We start from the raw sequence: 20,550 nt of genomic DNA on the forward strand, positions 1-20,550 counted from the left end.
ACTCTAGCCATAAGATTTAATCTAGTATTGTCTTATGCCATATCTCACATTTATAATGTGAAGCAGGAAAGGTAGGGTTATGTACAAATGAATACTTAATATGATAATATATATACTGGTTAATTTTTTACAAAATTTTCTATCTCTATACATAATTATAGGGTTTGATCTTATTTTATTTGTTTTATAATATGTATATATATATTTTGGAGCCCTCATTGAGCAAGCCATGTACTCAAATGAAAGGTATTTCTCCATAGGCTTAGAAGCAAATACCACTGTAAATATGAAGGATGGCTACTTTAGGCCTGACAATGACATCACAGAATTACAGTGCAACACACAGAGCAATGAACTAGAATTAGTACACCTATGTTTTAGTCTCTGTTCTCCCACTGGAAGATGAACCAGACTAGGGGCAGAGGGCTGTCAAATGACATAAGTTAAAGTTTTATGTTCTGAGACTATTTAGTTTTGTTACCTTCTCAAACAATAAATTTCTTATCTATTAATGCTGAAATTACTTGCTTCATACACCTTACAGATTTGTCTTGAGAATCAAATGAAATGTTTGTGAAAGTATTTTTAAACTTCAAAGCACCCTGCAAGTATTTATACTGTAAGTGTTACTGTTAACACTTTAAATGCATTAGTACAGTGTTAATATAAACATTTTTCACCCCTAGTCTTACCATCAACATATGGGTTTCTGGATATAAGCCTTAAGAGGAAAGGTATGATCAGGAAGCAAAGAAGGTTAAGATGGAATAAGGAGACTGCTATCTCAAAAAGGTTCTTTTTTGTTTTGTTTTGTTTTACAAAGTCCTATGATACTGTACTCCAAGTGTCTTTTAAAAGAGGTTTGAGTCCGTGTCACATACTACATGTGAGTAATAGGTTAAGCTATACCTTGGCTAACCTTTGACACTCAACTCTGACTTTTGGTTTGATAAGGAACCCAAGAAGCTAATGAAGTAAGCCAAAATCTGGCAAAGTTTCCAAGGTAATGTATCAAGCAAAACACAGAAGCAGCTACTTAAGAATTTACTAAGTTCAAATTTCCTACTTCTTCAAAAACAGGCCTGAATATCAAAAAATCCAAGTGAAAACTGCTAACATCACAGTTTGATACAACACTCACACTACCCGGTTTTTAAAAATAATTTGATAGTATCAAGAAAAATAAGATACTTCCCCTTTACTTAAAGTGAGAATATGGAAGGTAACCACACAAACTTTATAACAAAAGACTATAATTAGTAGCAGGAACTTGTTCAGATACATGGACTTCTTAGGACAACAAAACTTTAAAAACAGTACTTTGTTGTGCTGCCGATTTCTGCTTTATTTTTTTTACCTCATTTCTATTAATGCAACAAGTACTTACATCTGGAATAAATCCAATTTCATTGAGATGATTGCTTAGCTCTGGGTCATGGAATGCAATCATCTGAGAGAATACAGTCAGATACTCTGAAATGACAATAAAGTTTAAGACAATCACTTTTTTTTTTACATAGTATTTCAAATAAAGACATTAAATCCACATAAATTACAGTTTCACTTACATTTTGAATGAGATTTGGTTTCTCTATGAAGAGAACATACTTTATTAATTTTCCATTTTGTTACTACTTCAAACATGGCTAATTATTAAACAAACAAAGCTTTTCATTAAAAGCTATGCCACAACTTATTTTCTACCTTCAGAGATGTCACTTCATTTCCTGAATCACAAATTATTCACATGATGAATGATTTTTTCCTATTAAATTCAACAAAATCATTTTGTCTAGTGATATTAAATGTCTTGCATTTATTAATTGTTCAGAAAGTGTAACAGATACTTAAATAAGGAACAACACAGTCACAAATAGAATAATTACACCTGAAATTTGTTACATATACAGATATATGCATTTGTTCCAGTAAAGTGAAGACCCAGGACAGATCCTAAGGCCCAGGGAACTTCTGGGTTTAATTAACTTTTCTTTAACTTCTTTTTTTCTCCTTCCAATTAGCAATCGTATGTTTATAGTCCTAATTTACCTAGAAGCCAGAGGTATGCAACATCAACAATCATAAGCATTCAATTTTATGTTGATGAAATCATATAGTTATTAACTTTAAAAAGCACACTTCATTTTAAACTAGAAAATCATGACTCAGGCAATTGTCCAAGGCTATGCTCCAGTTTATTAAATATCTTTCTTATCTGAGCCTGATAAAAGATAATTACTATGTAGGATTACATGGCTAATTAAGGATCTACTGAAGAAACCTAATCCATCATGAAAACATTTTCTTTGTATTCTGCCAAACACTTATGCTTAGATTTATATATGTGTTATAACTGCATACATATATATACACACACACATACATATATAAATATACACAAATATATATGTGTATATATATATAAAATACACACATAAATATGTATATACTTATTTTGTATATTATTATATACCATATATGTAAATATAAATTATAAGGCTGGCAAAAGTTTTGGTTGCTCAGGATAAGCTCTGGAATGAGATACAGTATGGTTTGTTACATTCAGAAAAATTTCTTTAAGGGGGAGATATGACAGAACTGATGATAACAGCACTATGCCAAATTTCAAGTTATTTCAAAAATGAATTTAAAAGTTCCTTAGAGCAAATAAAAAAGAACTGAAATGCATATGTCCTTTGATTTATAAACCAACCTGAGAGAATTTAAGAGGACCTACAGAAAAACAGCCTGGTAGTCAAAATAAAACAAAAGATCCCACGGATATTACTGCTGACTCTTTTAAAATATTCATAAAATACTCTAATTGTGATTTATAATAATGAAGATTTGCATCTAGAGCTATAATAACCCCCAAAACAGTATTTTCTGATAGGTGACCTATGTAAGGGTAAATGTTATTCTTAAAAAAAACCCAAGGTATTTATGAAATTTCCTCTTAAACTTCAAGTGAGGTTTAATGTACTTTTGCACACAACCATGTCTTATATAAATTTCTGTTTTACTGAAACTTTATACTTTTTAATTTTTTGCAATGAGATATAAAATGAAAATAGTCTTTTTCCCTTCTAATCCCACCATATTAAAAATTCTTATTCCTCTCCTATAGTTTTTTTTATCATATACTTTTAAATGACAATTCTCAAAGAATTCAGTGTAAGGATTTTATATGACACTATCATATTTCTGTGCAGCTGTTTATAAATAAGCTATCTATTTGTTTTCAAAAAATTTTTCATAAAAGAGATACAGAGATGAAATTTTATTAAGTCCCAAACATGGATATCCTTATTTTTTCCTTTTCGACCAGTCTTTCTGCTTTCATTCTCTTAGCAGGGGTAAGGAGAAGATGAAGGATAATGGGCAACAGATTTAAAGCAAAAGGTGTCCTCTGCTCACAAACCAAAAATGGCATTCTCAATTCTGTAACTATTTGTAATTTTCTATCAGGCTGCTAGCTTATTCTGAAGATGGAACTATAGATAAATATGCAGAGAGTCATAAATCTCTTGTTAACTAAAATGTGCCCAAACTAAATCATTTGGTGACATAAGACTCACGGCACTCAAAAAAAGTCAGCTATTTTACTGCAAATGAACCCCAATTAGATTATTTCCCATTATGAAGTTTGACAGTTATAAAATTTGGCTTACTGTCTAAAGCCACAAGAATAAGCACCAACCTTTATGTCTAAATGGGAAGAGGGGGTTTCAAAAGAAGAGAAAGGAAAGAGAAAGGTAATTTTTAGGGCTATATTTGTGAATCATTTTATGTTTTGCTCACATACCCTGCTCTAGTAAAAAAAAATCTACAAGCAGCTTACTTAATAGACCTTGGAAGATTTCTAGTAATGGTAGAACATTTTCTGTCTCAGGAAATATCTCCTTAGTCACATGATGCAAGACATTTTTGAAAATGCTCAATGTATTTCCTACTACCTTTCAATATCCTATCATTAAAGTCATCCATGACAAAGATGTGCATTAAACTGGAAATATGCAATGTACTGTTTTACCAAATATATAACCCTTAGAGTGAAGTTGCATACTCTCCTTCTCTCTTTGCTACTGTTGGATGAGAAAGGAGATTTATATTATATTCCCATCTGACTACTGGACTTCAGACTTTGATGCCTGTCTTCCTTTCTCCCCCTAAAAGACTTATTGAATGTCTGTGTGTAGTGGGACCATACATCCTAGTTTACCTGGGAGAGTCCCAGTTGCCAATGGTAGACTCAGGGTCTGGTGCATTTAGTGCCCCTTCAACCCTCAAAAATATCACTATTTAGGGCCTCCCTGGTGGCGCAGTGGTTGAGAGTCTGCCTGCCGATGCAGGGGACACGGATTCGTGCCCCGGTCCAGGAAGATCCCACATGCCGCAGAGCAGCTGGGCCCGTGAGCCATGGCCGCTGAGCCTGCGCGTCCGGAGCCTGTGCTCCGCAACGGGAGAGGCCACAACAGTGAGAGGCCCGCGTACCGCAAAAAAAAAAAAATCACTATTTAGTTATATATTCATCCTAGCTATGTGTGGCACTACATTAAATGCTAGGGACATTACAGTGAAGAAGATACTTCCCTTGCCCTCAAAGGATTTATAAAAATATACAAGTAAACAAAAAATTGGAGAAATTTTCCCAATTTTATTTCCCAAGTTTATATGGTGCTTCCCTCTATCTTTCCCTTTCTGACTTCCACATCTTCTAATGGTTCAAGTGTGACTATGCCTTGGTTTTATAAACAGTGTAACAATATGCTAAATGTTGTGGTGAAATTCCAGTGGCCGTTTTGGTGAACACCACACATAGTACAGTGACTTCAAACAACAGTTTAAATGTTTTATAGGCCAGTTTTCTGGGTTGTTTCTTTCTTAAGTGCAAAACGACATTAAGGTATAGTTGGATTTTCCATGAAGGATTGATTAGTTTCCATCCTTAATAACTAAGTGGCTGCCTCTCTTCACTGGCCTGAACCTGCCTTTTTTTCTCTTCAATACCTTAAAGTATGTCTGTCTTGCAAGTTATAACCCTGTTTTCCAATATCACTGAAACTCTAATCAATCTATCCCTTTCAAATCCCTCCATTTTCTTCAATCCAACTGGCACTATAAGGTTCTGAATCTAAGAGTAATTTTAATAATCGTAGATAATCTTAGGGGGACAACCCTGAGTTGTTTAGTCAGTTTATTATTTTTTGAAGTTCCTATGTGTTGGTACTTTATCAACTCGATGGTAAATTTGCTGGGGACCATTTGATAGTGCCAAAAATGATTATGAATATTCATTTCAGCAGAAGTACTTAAATTTATTACCTTCTTAAAAATGTCTGCAGGTAATAAGTTAATAGAACCATGGTTAAAAAACAAAACAGAACAGGACATCTTGACTAAATAGATAATTTTTCTCTCTTCTGTAAGAGGCAAAGCATTGAGTCTTATAAGCATATAAATACTCTATTTTATGGAAAACTTTAAAATAAAGAAGTTTAAAGTTCTATTAGAGTAAAATTATAAAAACACATTTTGGGACTTCCCTGGTGGTGCAGTGGTTAAGAATCCACCTGCCAATGCAGGGGACATGGGTTCGAGCCCTGGTCCAGGAAGATCCCACATGCTGTGGAGCAACTAAGCCCATGTACAACTAGTGAGCCTGCACTCTAGAGCCCGTGAGCCACAATTACTGAGCCCGCCTGCCACAACTACTAAAGCCCAAGTGCCTAGAGCCCGTGCTCTGCAATAAGAGAAGCCACTGCAATGAGAAGCCCACACACCGCATCGAAGAGTAGCCCCTGCTTGCCTCAACTAGAGAAAGCCTGTGGGCAGCAACAAAGACCCAACACACCCAAAAACAAATAATAAATACATTTATAAAAAATAAAAACACGTTTTCAAAGAAGATTTAATGTTGCTACTGAATATAGAAACTTGTCATCTCAGTAGAGACAATTAAACGATTAAATGAATATGCACTATTACAATTAGCTGTTGAATTGATTGGTTTCATATGACACAGGAGTTTTCCAAAAGTATGGGAAACAAAGTGTGCACGTGATATTTATGCTAATCAAAATCAATGTTATTTTGAAGTTTAAAGCTTAAAACACCATAAAACACAGGGGGACGGGAGGACAATCAAAGAGGGAAACCAATAAAATGAGAACTGAGTATTTCTAATTCCAAGCCTAAAATACACATTTTGAAGAAGAATAAATCATTGCTCTTCCATAAACTTTGGCAACCAATAATCACTGTACTGTTTCAGCTCATTCTTTAGCTCTCCATCCCTCTTTCTCTGGCTCCATGGACCAGATTTGACTACTGGCTGTTTTATCAATCCATTTTGCACTTTTTTTTTTTTTTTTAACCTCAGTTCTTTTCCTTGTCCTCTGTCTTCACAATGTCTTTCTCCCTTTCACCAAGCAAATTCCTACTCAAATTTCAAGTTCGTCAATAAGTATCCTGTCTCTTATGAAACCTTTCCAGACATGCCATTTCTGTCCTTTGCCACCAAAAATAAAGTTAAAAAATCAAAATAACCTCACCCCACTTCTTCCTCTGTGCTAATACAGTAATATGTATACTTATTTCATTGACTTATAAGTAGTTGTTTTCACATTTATTTCCTATATTTGGCTATGAAATCCCTTGGAAAAAGACTGAATATTAAAGTACATTACTGGTTAATCAATCAAGCTAAATATGAGTCTTCTTGGCCTTTCTGACCAATCTCTCCAAATTTGTGCTGTGTACACTGTGGTTTCTCTTGTATTTCCATGTATGAAACAAGATATGGTCTTGCTTATTTGTATAATAAGCCTTTTCAAAATGTACTAAAGAAGTTCATAGTTAAAAAGTATGAAAACTCATCTTTTTCAACATATATCTATTTGATATATGAAACAATTTGTGGAGAAATGAAACTTTTTAGAGGTTAAAAATAGGAATCTCTACAGAACCAATATAGAAGTTAATGTAATGGAAGCTATCTAACATGGCCCTGTAAGAGCTGGCCATCTAGTGAGGCACCATCCAGCCATCTCATAAATAACATAACCAACTCATTTTATAAGTCCTATTTTAATTGTTTTTCTAAGAATTCTCCAAATATCTTCATCTTTCTTAAAGCACAGGAATCTAGCTAAGCACTATGCTTGTAGAGGCCTGACAAATTTGGAAAAAGATTATTTCCAGGCTTTCATATATGAAAGTTCAGTTAACACTACAGGTTCATGTTTGTTTTTCCAAAAAAAAAAAAAAAAAGCTAAGACCATTTTATTTATTGTGATCTATATTAAAGGCAATGATTCCATCAGACAAAAAGGGTGCATATATTTTTCCTTTTAAATGTATCTTTTATACATTAGAGCTGTGGCTATGTATCATATAGCATGCTATTACTCTTTATTTCAAAGTAATTTAAGGTGAGACATAGAAAGTGGATTCTGGTAAGATATGCTTAAGAGTGTTTTGCTCAAATGTTTTATTATAGTCAAAATTATTTTATTATAGTCAAAACTATTTGAAAAGAACATTTAATACATTACAGACATTTTACTGTAAACATGATCCTTGTAAAAGTTATATGGAATATTTTATAATGTGGTATATATTATAAATGAACACTATAAACTGTATTATTGAGAAAAATACAAATAAGCCCTATGCCACTTTTTTTAAAACCAAACTTGAGTTTAAAATTTTGACTGTTCTTTCTATAAAAACTGAAGAATACATTTAATAAAAAGATACAGTATTATTCTAAAAATTGTCTTGTTAAAAATATCTAAAAATTATGAGTCTTAAAATTTCTAGTGACATTTCACTGACTCCATACATTTAACCTACAAACTACAAATACTAACTCTGAGTCACAGCAAATGGGAAGAGAATTTGATTGATTCAACTCTTACGGAGAAAACAGAAGTGCTGTTTAATCCTTTTTTTAAAAAATTTTAAATTAATTTTATTTTTTTATGCAGCAGGTTCTTATTAGTCACCAATTTTACACACATCAAAATATACATGTCAATCCCCATCACCCAAGTCATCACACCACCCCCACCACCTCCCTGTGGCTTTCACCCCTTGGTGTCCATATGTTTGTTCTCTACATCTGTGTCTCAATTTCTGCCCTGTAAACCAGTTCATGTGTACCATTTTTCTAGGTTCCACATACATTTGTTAATATACGATATTGGTTTTTCTCTTTCTGACTTACTTCACTCTGTATGACAGTTTCTAGATCCATCCATGTCTCAACAAATGACTCAATTTTGTTCCTTTTTATGGCTGAGTTATATTCCACTGTATACATGTACCACATCTTCTTTACCCATTAGTCTGTCAATGGGCATTTAGGTTGCTTCCATGACCTGGCTGTTGTAAATAGTGCTGCAATGAACATTGGGGTGCATGTGTCTATTTGAATTATGGTTTTCTCTGGTTATATGCCCAGTAGTGGGATTGCTGGATCATATGGTAATTCTATTTTTAGTTTTTTAAGGAATCTCCATACTGTTCTCCATAGTGGTTGTATCAATTTACATTCCCAGCAACAGTGCAAGAGGGTTCCCTTTTCTCCACACCCTCTCCAGCATTTGTTGCTTGAAGATTTTCTGATGATGCCCATTATAACTGGTGTGAGGTAATACCTCACTGTAGTTTTGATTTGCATTTCTCTAATAATTAGGGTTGTTGAGCAGCTTTTCATGTGCTTCTTGGCCCTCTGTATGTCTTCTTTGCAGAAACGCCTATTTAGCTCTTCTGCCCATTTTTGGATTGGGTTGTTTATTTCTTTAATATTGAGCTGCATGAGCTGTTTAAATATTTTGGAGATAAATCCTTTGTCTGTTGATTCATTTGCAAATACTTTCTCCCATTCTGAGGGTTGTTTTTTCATCTTGTTTACGGTTTCCTTTGCTGTGCAAAAGCTTTTAAGTTTCATTAGGTCCCATTTGTTTATTTGTGTTTTCATTTCCATTACTCTAGGAGGTGGATCAAAAAAGATCTTGCTGTGATTTATGTCAGAGAGTGTTCTTCCTATGCTTTCCTCTAAGGGTTTTATAGTGTCCGGGCTTACATTTAGGTCTTTAATCCATTTTGAGTTTATTTTTGTGTATGGTGTTAGGGAGTATTCTAATTTCATTCTTTTACAAGTAGCTGTTCAGTTTTCCCAGCACCACTTATTGAAGAGACTATCTTTTCTCCATTGTATACCCTTGCCTCCTTTGTCATAGATTAGTTGACCACAGGTGAGTGGGTTTATCTCTGGGCTTTCTATCTTGTTCCATTGATCTATCTTTCTGTTTTTGTGCCAGTACCATATTGTCTTGATTACTGTAGCTTTGTAGTATAGTCTGAAGTCAGGGAGTCTGATTTCGCCAGCTCCGTTTTTTTCCCTCGAGACTGCTTTAGCTATTCAGGGTCTTTTGTGTCTCCATACAAATTTTAAGATTTTTTGTTCTAGTTCCGTAAAAAATGCCACTGGTAATTTGATAGGGATTGCATTGAATCGGTAGATTGCTTTGGGTAGTATAGTCATTTTCACAATATTGATTCTTCCAATCCAAGAACATGGTATATCTCTCTATCTTTTGGTATGATCTTTAATTCCTTTCATCAGTGTCTTATAGTTTTCTGCATACAGTACTTTTGTCCCCCTAGGTAGGTCTATTCCTAGGTATTTTATTCTTTTTGTTGCAATGGTAAATAGGAGTATTTCCTTAATTTCTCATTCAGATAATGCATCATTAGTGTATAGGAATGCAAGGGATTTCTGTGCATTAATTTTGTATGCTGCAACTTTACCAAATTCATTGATTAGCTCTAGTAGTTTTCTGGTGGCATTTTTTAGGAATCTCTATGTATAGTATCATGTCATCTGCAAAAGTGACAGTTTTACTTTTTCTTTTCCAATTTGTATTCCTTTATTTCTTTTTCTTCTCTGGTTGCCGTGGCTAGGACTTCCAAAACTATGTTGAATAATAGTGGTGAGAGTGGACATCCTTGTCTTGTTCCTGATCTTAGAGGAAATGCTTCCAGTTTTTCACCATTGAGAATAATGTTTGCTGTGGGTTTGTCATATATGGCCTTTATTATGTTGAGGTAGGTTCCCTCTATGCCCACTTTCTGGAGAGTTTTTAATCATAAATTGGCATTGAATTCTGTCAAAAGCTTTTTCTGCAACTATTGTGATGATTGTATGGTTTTTATTCTTCAAGTTATTAATATGGTGTATCACATTGATTAATTTGCATACACTAAAGAATCCTTGAATCCCTGGGATAAATACCACTTGAGTGCATGATCCTCTTAATGTGCTGTTGGATTCTGTTTGTTAGTATTTTGTTGAGGATTTTCGCATCTATATTCATCAGTGATATTGGTCTGTAATTTTCTTTTTTGTGGTATCTTTGTCTGATTTTGGTATCAGGGTGATGGTGGCCTCATAGAATGAGTTTGGGAGTGTTCCTTCCTCTGCAATTTTTTGGAAGAGTTTGAGAAGGATGGGTGTTAGCTCTTCCCTAAATGTTTGATAGAATTCACCTGTCAAGCCATCCGGTCCTGGACTTTTGTTTGCTGGAAGATTTTTTGTTGTTGTTGTTGTTGCTGTACGCGGGCCTCTCACCGCTGCAGCCTCTCCTGCTGCAGAGCACAGGCTTCGGGCGCGCAGGCTCAGCGGCCATGGCTCACGGGCCCAGCCGCTCCGCGGCATGTGGGATCCTCCCGGACCAGGGCACGAACCCGTGTCCCCCACACTGGCAGGCGGGCTCTCAACCACTGCGCCACCAGGGAAGCCCTGTTGGAAGATTTTTAATCACAGTTTCAATTTCATTACTTATGATTGGTGTGTTCATATTTCCTATTTTTTCCTGGTTCAGTCTTGGAAGGTTATACCTTTCTAAGAATTTGTCCATTTCTTCTAGGTTGTCCATTTTATTGGCATAGAGTTGCTTGTAGTAGTCTCTTAGGATGAGTTGTATTTCTGCGGTGTCTGTTGTAACTTTTCCTTTTTCATTTCTAATTTTATTGATTTGAGTCATCTCCCTCTTTTTCTTGATGAGTCTGGCTAATGGTTTATCAATTTTGTTTATCTTCTCAAAGAACCAGCTGTTAGTTTTATTGATCATAGCTATTGTTTTCTTTGTTTCTATTTCATTTATTTCTCCTCTGATCGTTATGATTTCTTTCCTTCTGCTAACTTTGGGTTTTATTTGTTCTTCTTTCTCTAGTTCCTTTAGGTTCAAGGTTAGATTGTTTATTTGATATTTTTCTTTTTTCTTGAGGTAGGCTTGTATAGCTATAAACTTCCCTCTTAAAACTGCTTTTGCTGCATCCCATAGGCTTTGGATCGTCGTGTTTTCATTGTCATTTGTCTCTAGGTATTTTTTTATTTCCTCCTTGATTTCTTCAGTGATCTCTTGGTTATTTAGTAACGTATTGTTTAGCCTCCATGTGTTTGTGTTTCTAACGTTTTTTTCCCTGTAATTCATTTCTAATCTCATAGCGTTGTGGTCAGAAAAGATGCTTGTTATGATTTCAATTTTCTTAAATTTACTGAGGCTTGATCTGTGACCCAAGATGTGATCTATCCTGGAGAATTCTGTGTGCACTTGAGAAGAAAGTGTAATCTGCTGTTTTTGTTTGGAATGTCCTATAAATATCAATTAAATCTATGTGGTCTATTGTGTCATTTAAAGCTTGTGTTTCCTTATTATTTTCTGTCTGCATGATCTGTCCATTGGTATAATTGAGGTGTTAAAGTCCCCCACTATTACTGTCAATTTCCTTTTTTATAGCTGTTAGCATTTGCCTTATGTATTGAGGTGCTCCTATATTGGGTGCATATATATTTATAATTGTTATATCCTCTTTTTTGGTTGATCCCTTGATCATTATGTAGTGTCCTTCCTTATCTCTTGTAACAGTCTTCATCTCAAAGTCTATTTTATCTGTTACAAGTATTGCTACTCCCCCTTTCTTCTGATTTCCTTTTGCATGGAGTATCTTTTTCCATCCCTTCACTTTCATCTGTTCATGTCCCTAGGTTTGAAGTGGGTCTCTTGTAGACAGCATATATATGGGTCTTGTTTTTGTATCCATTCAGTGAGCCTGTGTCTTTTGGTTGGAGCATTTAATCCATTCATGTTTAAGGTAATTATCAATATGTATGTTCCTATTACCATTTTCTTAATTGTTTTGTTTTTGTTTTTGTAGGTCCTTTTCTTCTCTTGTGTTTCCCGCTTAGAGAAGTTCCTTTAGCATTTGTTGTAGAGCTGGTTTGGTGGTGCTGAATTCTCTTAGCTTTTGCTTCTCTGTAAAGCTGTTGATTTCTCCATCAAAGCTGAATGAGATCCTTGCCAGGTAGAGTAATCTTCGTTGTAGGTTCTTCCGTTTCATCACTTTTAAGTATATCATGCCACTCCCTTCTGGCTTGTAGAGTTTCTGCTGAGAAATCAGCTATTAACGTTATGGGAGTTCGCTTGTATGTTATTTGTCATTTTTCCCTTGCTGCTTTCAATAATTTTCTTTGTCTTTAATTTTTGCCAATTTGATTACTATGTGTCTCGTTGTGTTTCTGTTTGGGTTTATCCTGTATGGGACTCTCTGTGCTTCCTGGACTTGGGTGGCTATTTCCTTTCCCATGTTAGGGAAGTTTTTGACTATAATCTCTTCAAATATTTTCTCGGGTCCTTTCTCTCTCTCTTTTCCTTCTGGGACCCCTATAATGTGAATGTTGTTACATTTAATGTTGTCCCAGAGGTCTCTTAGGCTGTCTTCATTTCTTCTCATTCTTTTTTCTTCATTCTGTTCTGCAGCAGTGAATTCCACCATTCTGTCTTCCAGGTCACTTATCTGTTCTTCTGCCTCAGTTATTCTGCTATTGATTCCTTCTACTGTAGTTTTCATTTCAGTTATTGTATTGTTCATCTCTTTTTATTTGTTCTTTAATTCTTCTAGGTCTTTGTTAAACATTTCTTGCATCTTCTTGATCTTTGCCTCCATTCTTTTTCCGAGGTTCTGGATCATCTTCACTATCATTATTCTGAATTCTTTTTCTGGAAGGTTGCCTACCTCCACTTCATTTAGTTGTTTTTCTGGGGTTTTATCTTGTTCCTTCATCTGGTACATAACCCTCTGCCTTTTCATCTTATCTTTCTGTGAATGGGGTTTTTGTTCCACAGGCTGCAGAATTCTAGTTCTTCTTGCTTCTGCTATCTGCCCTCTGGAGGATAAGGTTATCTAAGAGGCTTGTGTAAGTTTCCTGATGGGAGGGACTGGTGGTGGGTACAGCTGACTGCTGCTCTGGTGGGCAGAGCTCAGTAAAACTTTAATCCACTTACCTGTTGATGGGTGGGGCTGGGTTCCCTCTCTGTTGGTTGTTTGGCCTGAGGCAACCCAACACTGGAGCCTACTTGGGCTCTTTGGTGGGGCTAATGACAGACTCTGGGAGGGCTCACGCCAAGAAGTACTTCTCAGAACTTCTGCTGCCAGTGTCCTTGTCCCCAAGGTTAGCCACAGGCACACCCCATCTCTGCAGGAGACCCTCGAACACTAGCAGGTAGGTCTCGTTTTGTCTACCCTGGGGTCACTGCTCCTTCCCCTGAGTCCTGATGCACACACTACTTTGTGTGTTCCCTCCAAGAGTGGAGTCTCTGTTTCTCCCAGTCCTGTCGAAGTCCTGCAATCAAATCCCACTAGTCTTCAAAGTCTGATTCTCTAGGAATTCCTCCTCCTGTTGCCAGATCCCCAGGTTGGGAAGCCTTACGTGGGGCTCAGAACCTTCACTCCAGTGGGTGGACTTCTGTGGTATAAGTGTTCTCCAGTCTGTGAGTCATCTACCCAGCAGTTATGGGATTTGATTTTACTGTGATTGTGCCCCTCCTACTGTCTCATTGTGGCTTCTCCTTTGTCTTTGGCTGTGGGGTATCTTATTTGGTTAGTTCTAGTGTATTCCTGTTGATGACTGCCCAGCAGCTAGTTGTGATTCTGGTGTTCTCACAAGAGGGAGTGAGAGCATGTCCTTCTACTCCGCCATCTTGGTTCCTCTCTTCATGTTAGCTTTAAAAATAACAGCATTATACTGCTGTCTTATGTTTAACTGAGGATTAAGGAATCACCTTTTGTATTGCACAAATACTAACCTGACTAGTTTCTACCTTTAATCTTGTCAGTTTGTCTTTGGTGACTTTTTGACATATTTTGCACTGAATAGCCCCCGAAATCTCCTGGTATCATCCAAGGTATTGTTAAATCTGTTCAGTTTGGTATTATGGAATCTTAGAGTACACTGTCAACTCTATAATAAACATTACTGATAAAGGATAGTAAGAAAACTATGAATAAGTATGGAACATATCCTTATTAAGATACAAGGTATACACTTACAGAACACCAATTAATAAATTTTTGGAAGATGATATTACATGACTTGAAGTTGGATGGCTTTACTAAATTAACCTACAAGCAAAAGGTAAGTTCCTTCCTAAAAAATATACTCGTTCTTAATTATAAGAAATCAAAACAAAAAGTTGTTGCCCTCTTAAAAAAAACATTATTAAGTTAATCCCAACTATATATAAGTCCACATCCTAGGAATGTACAGGGATTTGGGTATATCCATTTTAGGCCAAATCATTTCAATATACAAAAACAAATCAGTAGAAATTACATTTCAAAACTAACATAGAGACAATGGATCATTACTTCAATTTCTAGCACCCATCTATGTGGTAGACACAGAGAACCATGAAAGATCACATGCCTCGATGTGTTTGTAAACACAAACACTAAGTTTTTTAAAAGAATTTAAATATTTTTCTCTATATACCAATGTAAATGATGATGGAAAAATTGTATGTGTTGCACTATTTATCCATATTCTTTTCCTCTTATTTTCAGTCTCTATCTTTTTAATTTACATTTTCCTTTCTGCTTCCTTTCTAATTATTTTTTCATTATATTGACCTCTGGTACTCTAGTTTTATACTCATTTCTAGCTAAGTAAAAATATTGCTAATTGAGACCCCACTTACTCAGAATTTTTGATAAATCAGACACAGCTTGTAGTTTTCCTGCTTTATCTATTCAAATTGAGTGAATTATATGAAACCAAAATGACACAGGTATAAATAAACACAGCATCAGCTTTAAGTTGTTTAAAGTTTAATAGAATTAATAAGATATACATATAAGTAAAAAAGTCTAAATGAAGGGGGTGTTGGATAAGTTTCATAAAAATAGTAAATGGGGAGACTGCAACCACCTTTGTAGTCTGGTCCAAAAGAAACGCAAAACTATGAGAAAATTCCCTGTCCTTAAAACATTAAAATCTTCTTGAAAATATAAGACATAAAATGATATATAATACCATGACAATAATTACTTTATCAAAAAATTGTAATAATGATAATAAAAACAGTAATAGTAGTAAAAATAACAATATAGTAATAATTATTGTTATTGAAATGAATGTTTTTATGTGCTAGGTATTTACATATCTTATAATACTTAAACTCTACAACAATTTTTATTTCAGATATGAGGAACATTATACCTAGCCAACTTAAGTTATTTGTTTAAGACTCACAATAAGTAATGAAACTTAAAACAGTTTGTCTGATTCACAAGTGTTTATTATTAAACTTCTGCTACACTACTTTCAAAAATGAGCTCAAAAAATTATATAAAAGTTTGAATGTGGCTGAAGTAGTTCTGAAAGAATTCACAGATGGGTTATGCTACGTCTTGAACTCTGAAGGACGAGGTATCTTTTAGGAAAGAAAAGAAAGTGGGAGGATATTTTGGGTGATCAAGCATGAATAAGATGAATGAGAAGTGTTTTGAATATTCTATTTACTTACACAATTAAACACTGTTTAAGCTTTTTACTAATTCATGATAGGCTTGATCCATGGTGAAGCTTTTTGTGGGCAATGTTAATACTGAGAGAAACAAACAGCTGGACTTTTATTTTCCTAAACTGGCATGACTGAATTTGAACCAAACTGAGATTAGATATTAAACAGTCATTAGAAAAATACCATAATTCTTTCTGGACTTGGAGAAGAGACTAAACTTAATGATCTCTTCATGTGTTTTAGTGATAAGACTGTCACCATTTTTTTTTTTTTTTTTTTGCGGTACGTGGGCCTCTCACTGTTGTGGCCTCTCCCGTTGAGGAGCACAAGCTCCAGATGCACAGGCTCAGCGGCCATGGCTCACGGGCCCAGCCGCTTGGCGGCATGTGGGATCTTCCCAGACCGGGGCTACGAACCCGTGTCCCCTGCATCAGCAGGCAGACTCTCAAGCACTGCGCCACCAGGGAAGCGCTGTCACCATATTTTATTGGGTCAAAATCATAAATTTAACTGAGTATTGGTCACTTTTGACGTAAGTGCTTACCTATAAAAAGGCAAAGAAACACATTTTCTTACCTTGTATTACATGCGAGTTGTCTTTCAAGAAGAAGTTATACAGGTACTTGGGGATAAAAGCAGACATACAGGCATAAGCCAAGGCTAAGAAAGAGTAAGGCAAATATAACAAATTAGTTAATGAGGTAAAAGATCAGCAGTCATTCACTCACTTAGCACACATTCCTTGAATCTATTTTTAAACAAGAGTTATGTTAATAACTGATGGAAGCACAAAATTTAAGGGCAAAAACCCTGTACCATTTAAAACAGAAAATATTTTGGACAACAGAAGATAACCACCTTAGAAACTTTTCAGTTTCAAACTACTGCAGCAGCAAAAAAAAAAAAAACCCCAAAACAAACAAAAACCCCCCAAAACAAAAATAAACAACAAACAAAAAAGCCAACTACTGCAGCAATCATTATCCTACAAGAATAAAAACCTTTTTAATCAGAACTTTATGTGTTTTTAAAATCTCTAAACATAATTATTATTAATGAGCTATATAAACCTCAAGATCACTAATTTTTGTTGATGCAAAGAGCCTGAGAACTTTGGATTTAGAAACACTAGCCATAAATTGTTCTTTCAAACACAGATCCCTTACTATTTTTGGATCAGTATGTGTGATAATGAGCTCTGCTTAACTAAACACAACAAAACCTAGTCTAAAGACTAATATCAGAGAACAGGCATTTAAAAAAGTATTCAAATAGTGAAATTTTAGTTCGCTGGGATTATGCTATTGCTACTCAAATTCCAGAAATCTACGCAAATTCTGATATGAAATAGAATTTGAAGAAATGGAGATTCTGAGATTGAGGCTTCTAAGGATTCATACTATATATTGTAACACTCTCTATATGTGATATCATTAGAGATATTCAGACTAAATATTCAAATATTTACTGAAAAACCTACTATAAAAGGCATTATATGAGGTAACAGAAAACAAAAAAAAACCCTTGTCATTTAAAAAAGCCGCTAAACAAAAAAAGGGTTACTATATTAGTATATAAATAACTATAATATGAAACATACAAAAGATAAATTTCTGGAAGTACAAAGTGTTATATGGATTCAAGAGGGTAAGAAAAGTTTTCATTAAGGGGGTAGTGGCTTAAAAAATAAAAGGAGGCAGTGGTTGAAATAAAAGTCTCTAGAGGATACAGTATCAATGTTTTCTTTACAAATTGTTTAGAAAGTATATATAGACTAAAACTAATCTCTAAAAAACTCAGAATTTTCTCCAAAGTTTCATAAAAATAGTCACCAAAGTAGATGAATGTATTTAGAATAATCCATCAGGTTCTCCCTAAATCTCTAGTCATAGCTGAAACTCTCCAGTAATAAATTAATCCTTGACATTCTCTAAAATGAGTCTAATAATTATTTTACAGAAATTTACAGTATCTACTAGGAAGAGAGCAAGAACCTTACAATGAAAATAAAAAACTTTCATATTTGATTAAAATATTTTAAAATAATATGCACAATAATTATATAAATGATAAATAGGCTTACCTTCATTATTGAAATTTAAATAGAGAAATGGAGCACAAAGTGAGTCAAGACCTGATGGAGAGAGGTTGGGGAAAGAATTCAAATAAACTTAATCCAACAGAATTGTAGACATATACCTTATTCAGTTCTCTGCACTACTTCTATATAGATTAAGCATTGTATGTATTACCATTCAGAAATATATTACATCATGGGTTATTGTGAGGAGTAACTGATGGAGACTGGCACATAGTAAATGTCCAAAATAAACCAACCATTATTATTATCAAGGTTATTATGAGTTGAACAGAGAAATATAGTAATAGAAAAATGTAAAAATGATAGAAGGCTTGCATGTAGTCCCTGACTGTGTGATCTTGGCAATCACTTAACTCCAGACAGGTTTCCTTATCTAGGAGATGAAAATTTTTCTTACATGTTTCTCTGGGATGATGAAAAAAATTCTTTAAAAAATTGTAGGGCTTCCCTGGTGGCGCAGTGGTTGAGAGTCCGCCTGCCGATGCAGGAGACACGGGTTCGTGCCCCGGTCCGGGAAGATCCCACATGCCGCCGAGCGGCTGGGCCCATGAGCCATGGCCACTGAGCCTGGGCGTCCGGAGCCTGTGCTCCGCAATGGGAGAGGCCACAACAGTGAGAGGCCCGCATACCGCAAAAAAAAAAAAAAATTGTGAAGTAAAATACAAATACATGACATATTTCTTTTATTGATAATAATGCTGTTCATACACTGTCATGTTAAAAGAATATATATAAATTTATCTCTAACTGTTAGAACTCTAAAATGAACAGAGCTAGGAAAAATAATAGCTTCATTTTCAGGTTTGGCCAGAAATAGACACAGAATTGAAATATAAGCACTACTACAACAAATTCAAAAATAAGACTAGGTGGAATGGGTTTCTCCTTCATGAATTTATCAATGACCATAAAAATAGTAATGAGGAAAGCCACAAATGAAGGATATGGAGCATTAAATATATTTTTTTTAAAAGAGAAAAAAATGAGAAGTTCAGGGTGATATCCTATTCCCCAATTCCCAATAACCATGATAAGCATAAGTTGTAAATCATTAAATGCCAAGAATATAAACTTGCCCCAAATTATTTATGGTACAAAATTATTTTATTATTTGCATAAGTATTGAAAAAATGTATTCACAAAGATTACAATAGCACAAAATATTCTTTATACTTTCCTAATCAACATGATGGCAAGTTGTCTCATTAAATATCTTGCATTTAAATAATATTCATTAGACATTTAGACAAAGTTAAAAAAAAAGTTCTCATATAAACCTCTCAAAAAATGGAGCATAGCTTTAGTATTGACTTTTCTCAAAGCCAAGGATATTTTGATATTTTGTTTTGATTTTAAAAATTGTCAGTCATGCAACATGTTCCTGACACTTCAAAAAGTGTCTTAGTAATAGGGAAAACTTTACCTTGCCAATACACAAGATCAGGATGAGACACGACCCAGGCTTTTAATACACGCCTAAATTTTGCATGACCTTCTGGTGATGACAGCAGTTCATCATACTGATGACAACGAGGAATATCCACTTCAATCTGTAAAACAGCCAAACAATAAGGTAAAACTATAATGGACTGATCTCCAATAAATCCCAAGATAAGGAAAAGGAGAAATTGTATTATGAAATTCAGAATAGGCAACCTATATAATCGTGGTGTCTGAAGTTTTTGAATTTTATACTAATCCACTGGAAACACCAAAAAGTTGTAAGTATACTTAAACAAGGAAAGCAGACCATTTCTTTTGAAAAGGTATGTATTAATTTAGTTTTAAAAAAACCTTCCTTTACAATCTGGTCTAAATAAAGGACAAATTGTTCAGACAAAAAAGTACATTATTAGGAAAAGTTACTTGGCCTAAACTCCTAAAAGGAACAGTTCTAACTCACTAAAGAGTTAGAGTAGATCTTAAAGAGGTAAGAGTTATGCTTCTCTAACACCATATGCATATGATGGCTGCTGAGTATTCATAATGAAAGGAAGAAAATTCCTCATGCCTTTTTAAAATTTAAAGATTGGGCAGACTTATCTTAGGTTGTTTAAGAAAATCTAAATCATACTTGTCTATCTGTAGGAATTGGAGTATCTTTATCAATTGCATCATACTTGGCATGAATAGCCCCCTGCAAAAAATAAGAGAAGATATATTACTTTATCATACCCTTAATAAATTATAAATTTAGGAAAAATCTACTTATAAATATCTATCTTTGAAAACACACCCAATTATAGATAGGCACACTCAAACCCAAAGTATACTCCTTAGAAAAATTTTCTACATCTTTGACAGTCTGTGAAAGTCTGAGACAATTTACCATTTTGCTAAGGCAGACATTTGAGTTAGACACACTGGAAGACAAATGTGTTGAATGAGTCATGTGGCTAACGACCATGCTTAGCCAATCTCCCAGCCTCCACAGCAACACAAAACACAGCCTTGCTGTTCTCTATTCACTGTTATCTCACGCATAGTAAATTTCATGAAGAAATTTTTTTGAAATTCCGAGGAGGGAAGTAGGGTTCATCCACAAGAAATTTCCCTGTTAAAGTTGGTAATGGAAGC

At 34.7% G+C, this 20,550-nt stretch overlaps 1 protein-coding gene across 4 annotated transcripts in view; it reads right to left on the reverse strand.

The window, feature by feature from the left end:
• Window positions 1–20,550, reverse strand: part of TBCK (TBC1 domain containing kinase) — a 234,974-nt gene that overhangs the window by 139,699 nt on the left and 74,725 nt on the right. For all 4 annotated transcript variants that reach the window (XM_060104569.1, XM_060104545.1, XM_060104552.1 and 1 more), the window contains exons 16-20: window positions 20,048–20,110; window positions 19,397–19,523; window positions 17,956–18,006; window positions 16,449–16,532; window positions 1,388–1,473 (exon numbers count right to left, since the gene is read on the reverse strand). In XM_060104569.1, the coding sequence (XP_059960552.1) occupies window positions 1,388–1,473; window positions 16,449–16,532; window positions 17,956–18,006; window positions 19,397–19,523; window positions 20,048–20,110 (411 nt within the window). The remainder of the gene's footprint in view (window positions 1–1,387; window positions 1,474–16,448; window positions 16,533–17,955; window positions 18,007–19,396; window positions 19,524–20,047; window positions 20,111–20,550) is intronic.

This window comes from Mesoplodon densirostris, chromosome 1, assembly GCF_025265405.1.
Source record: "Mesoplodon densirostris isolate mMesDen1 chromosome 1, mMesDen1 primary haplotype, whole genome shotgun sequence".
NCBI lineage: Eukaryota > Metazoa > Chordata > Mammalia > Artiodactyla > Ziphiidae > Mesoplodon > Mesoplodon densirostris.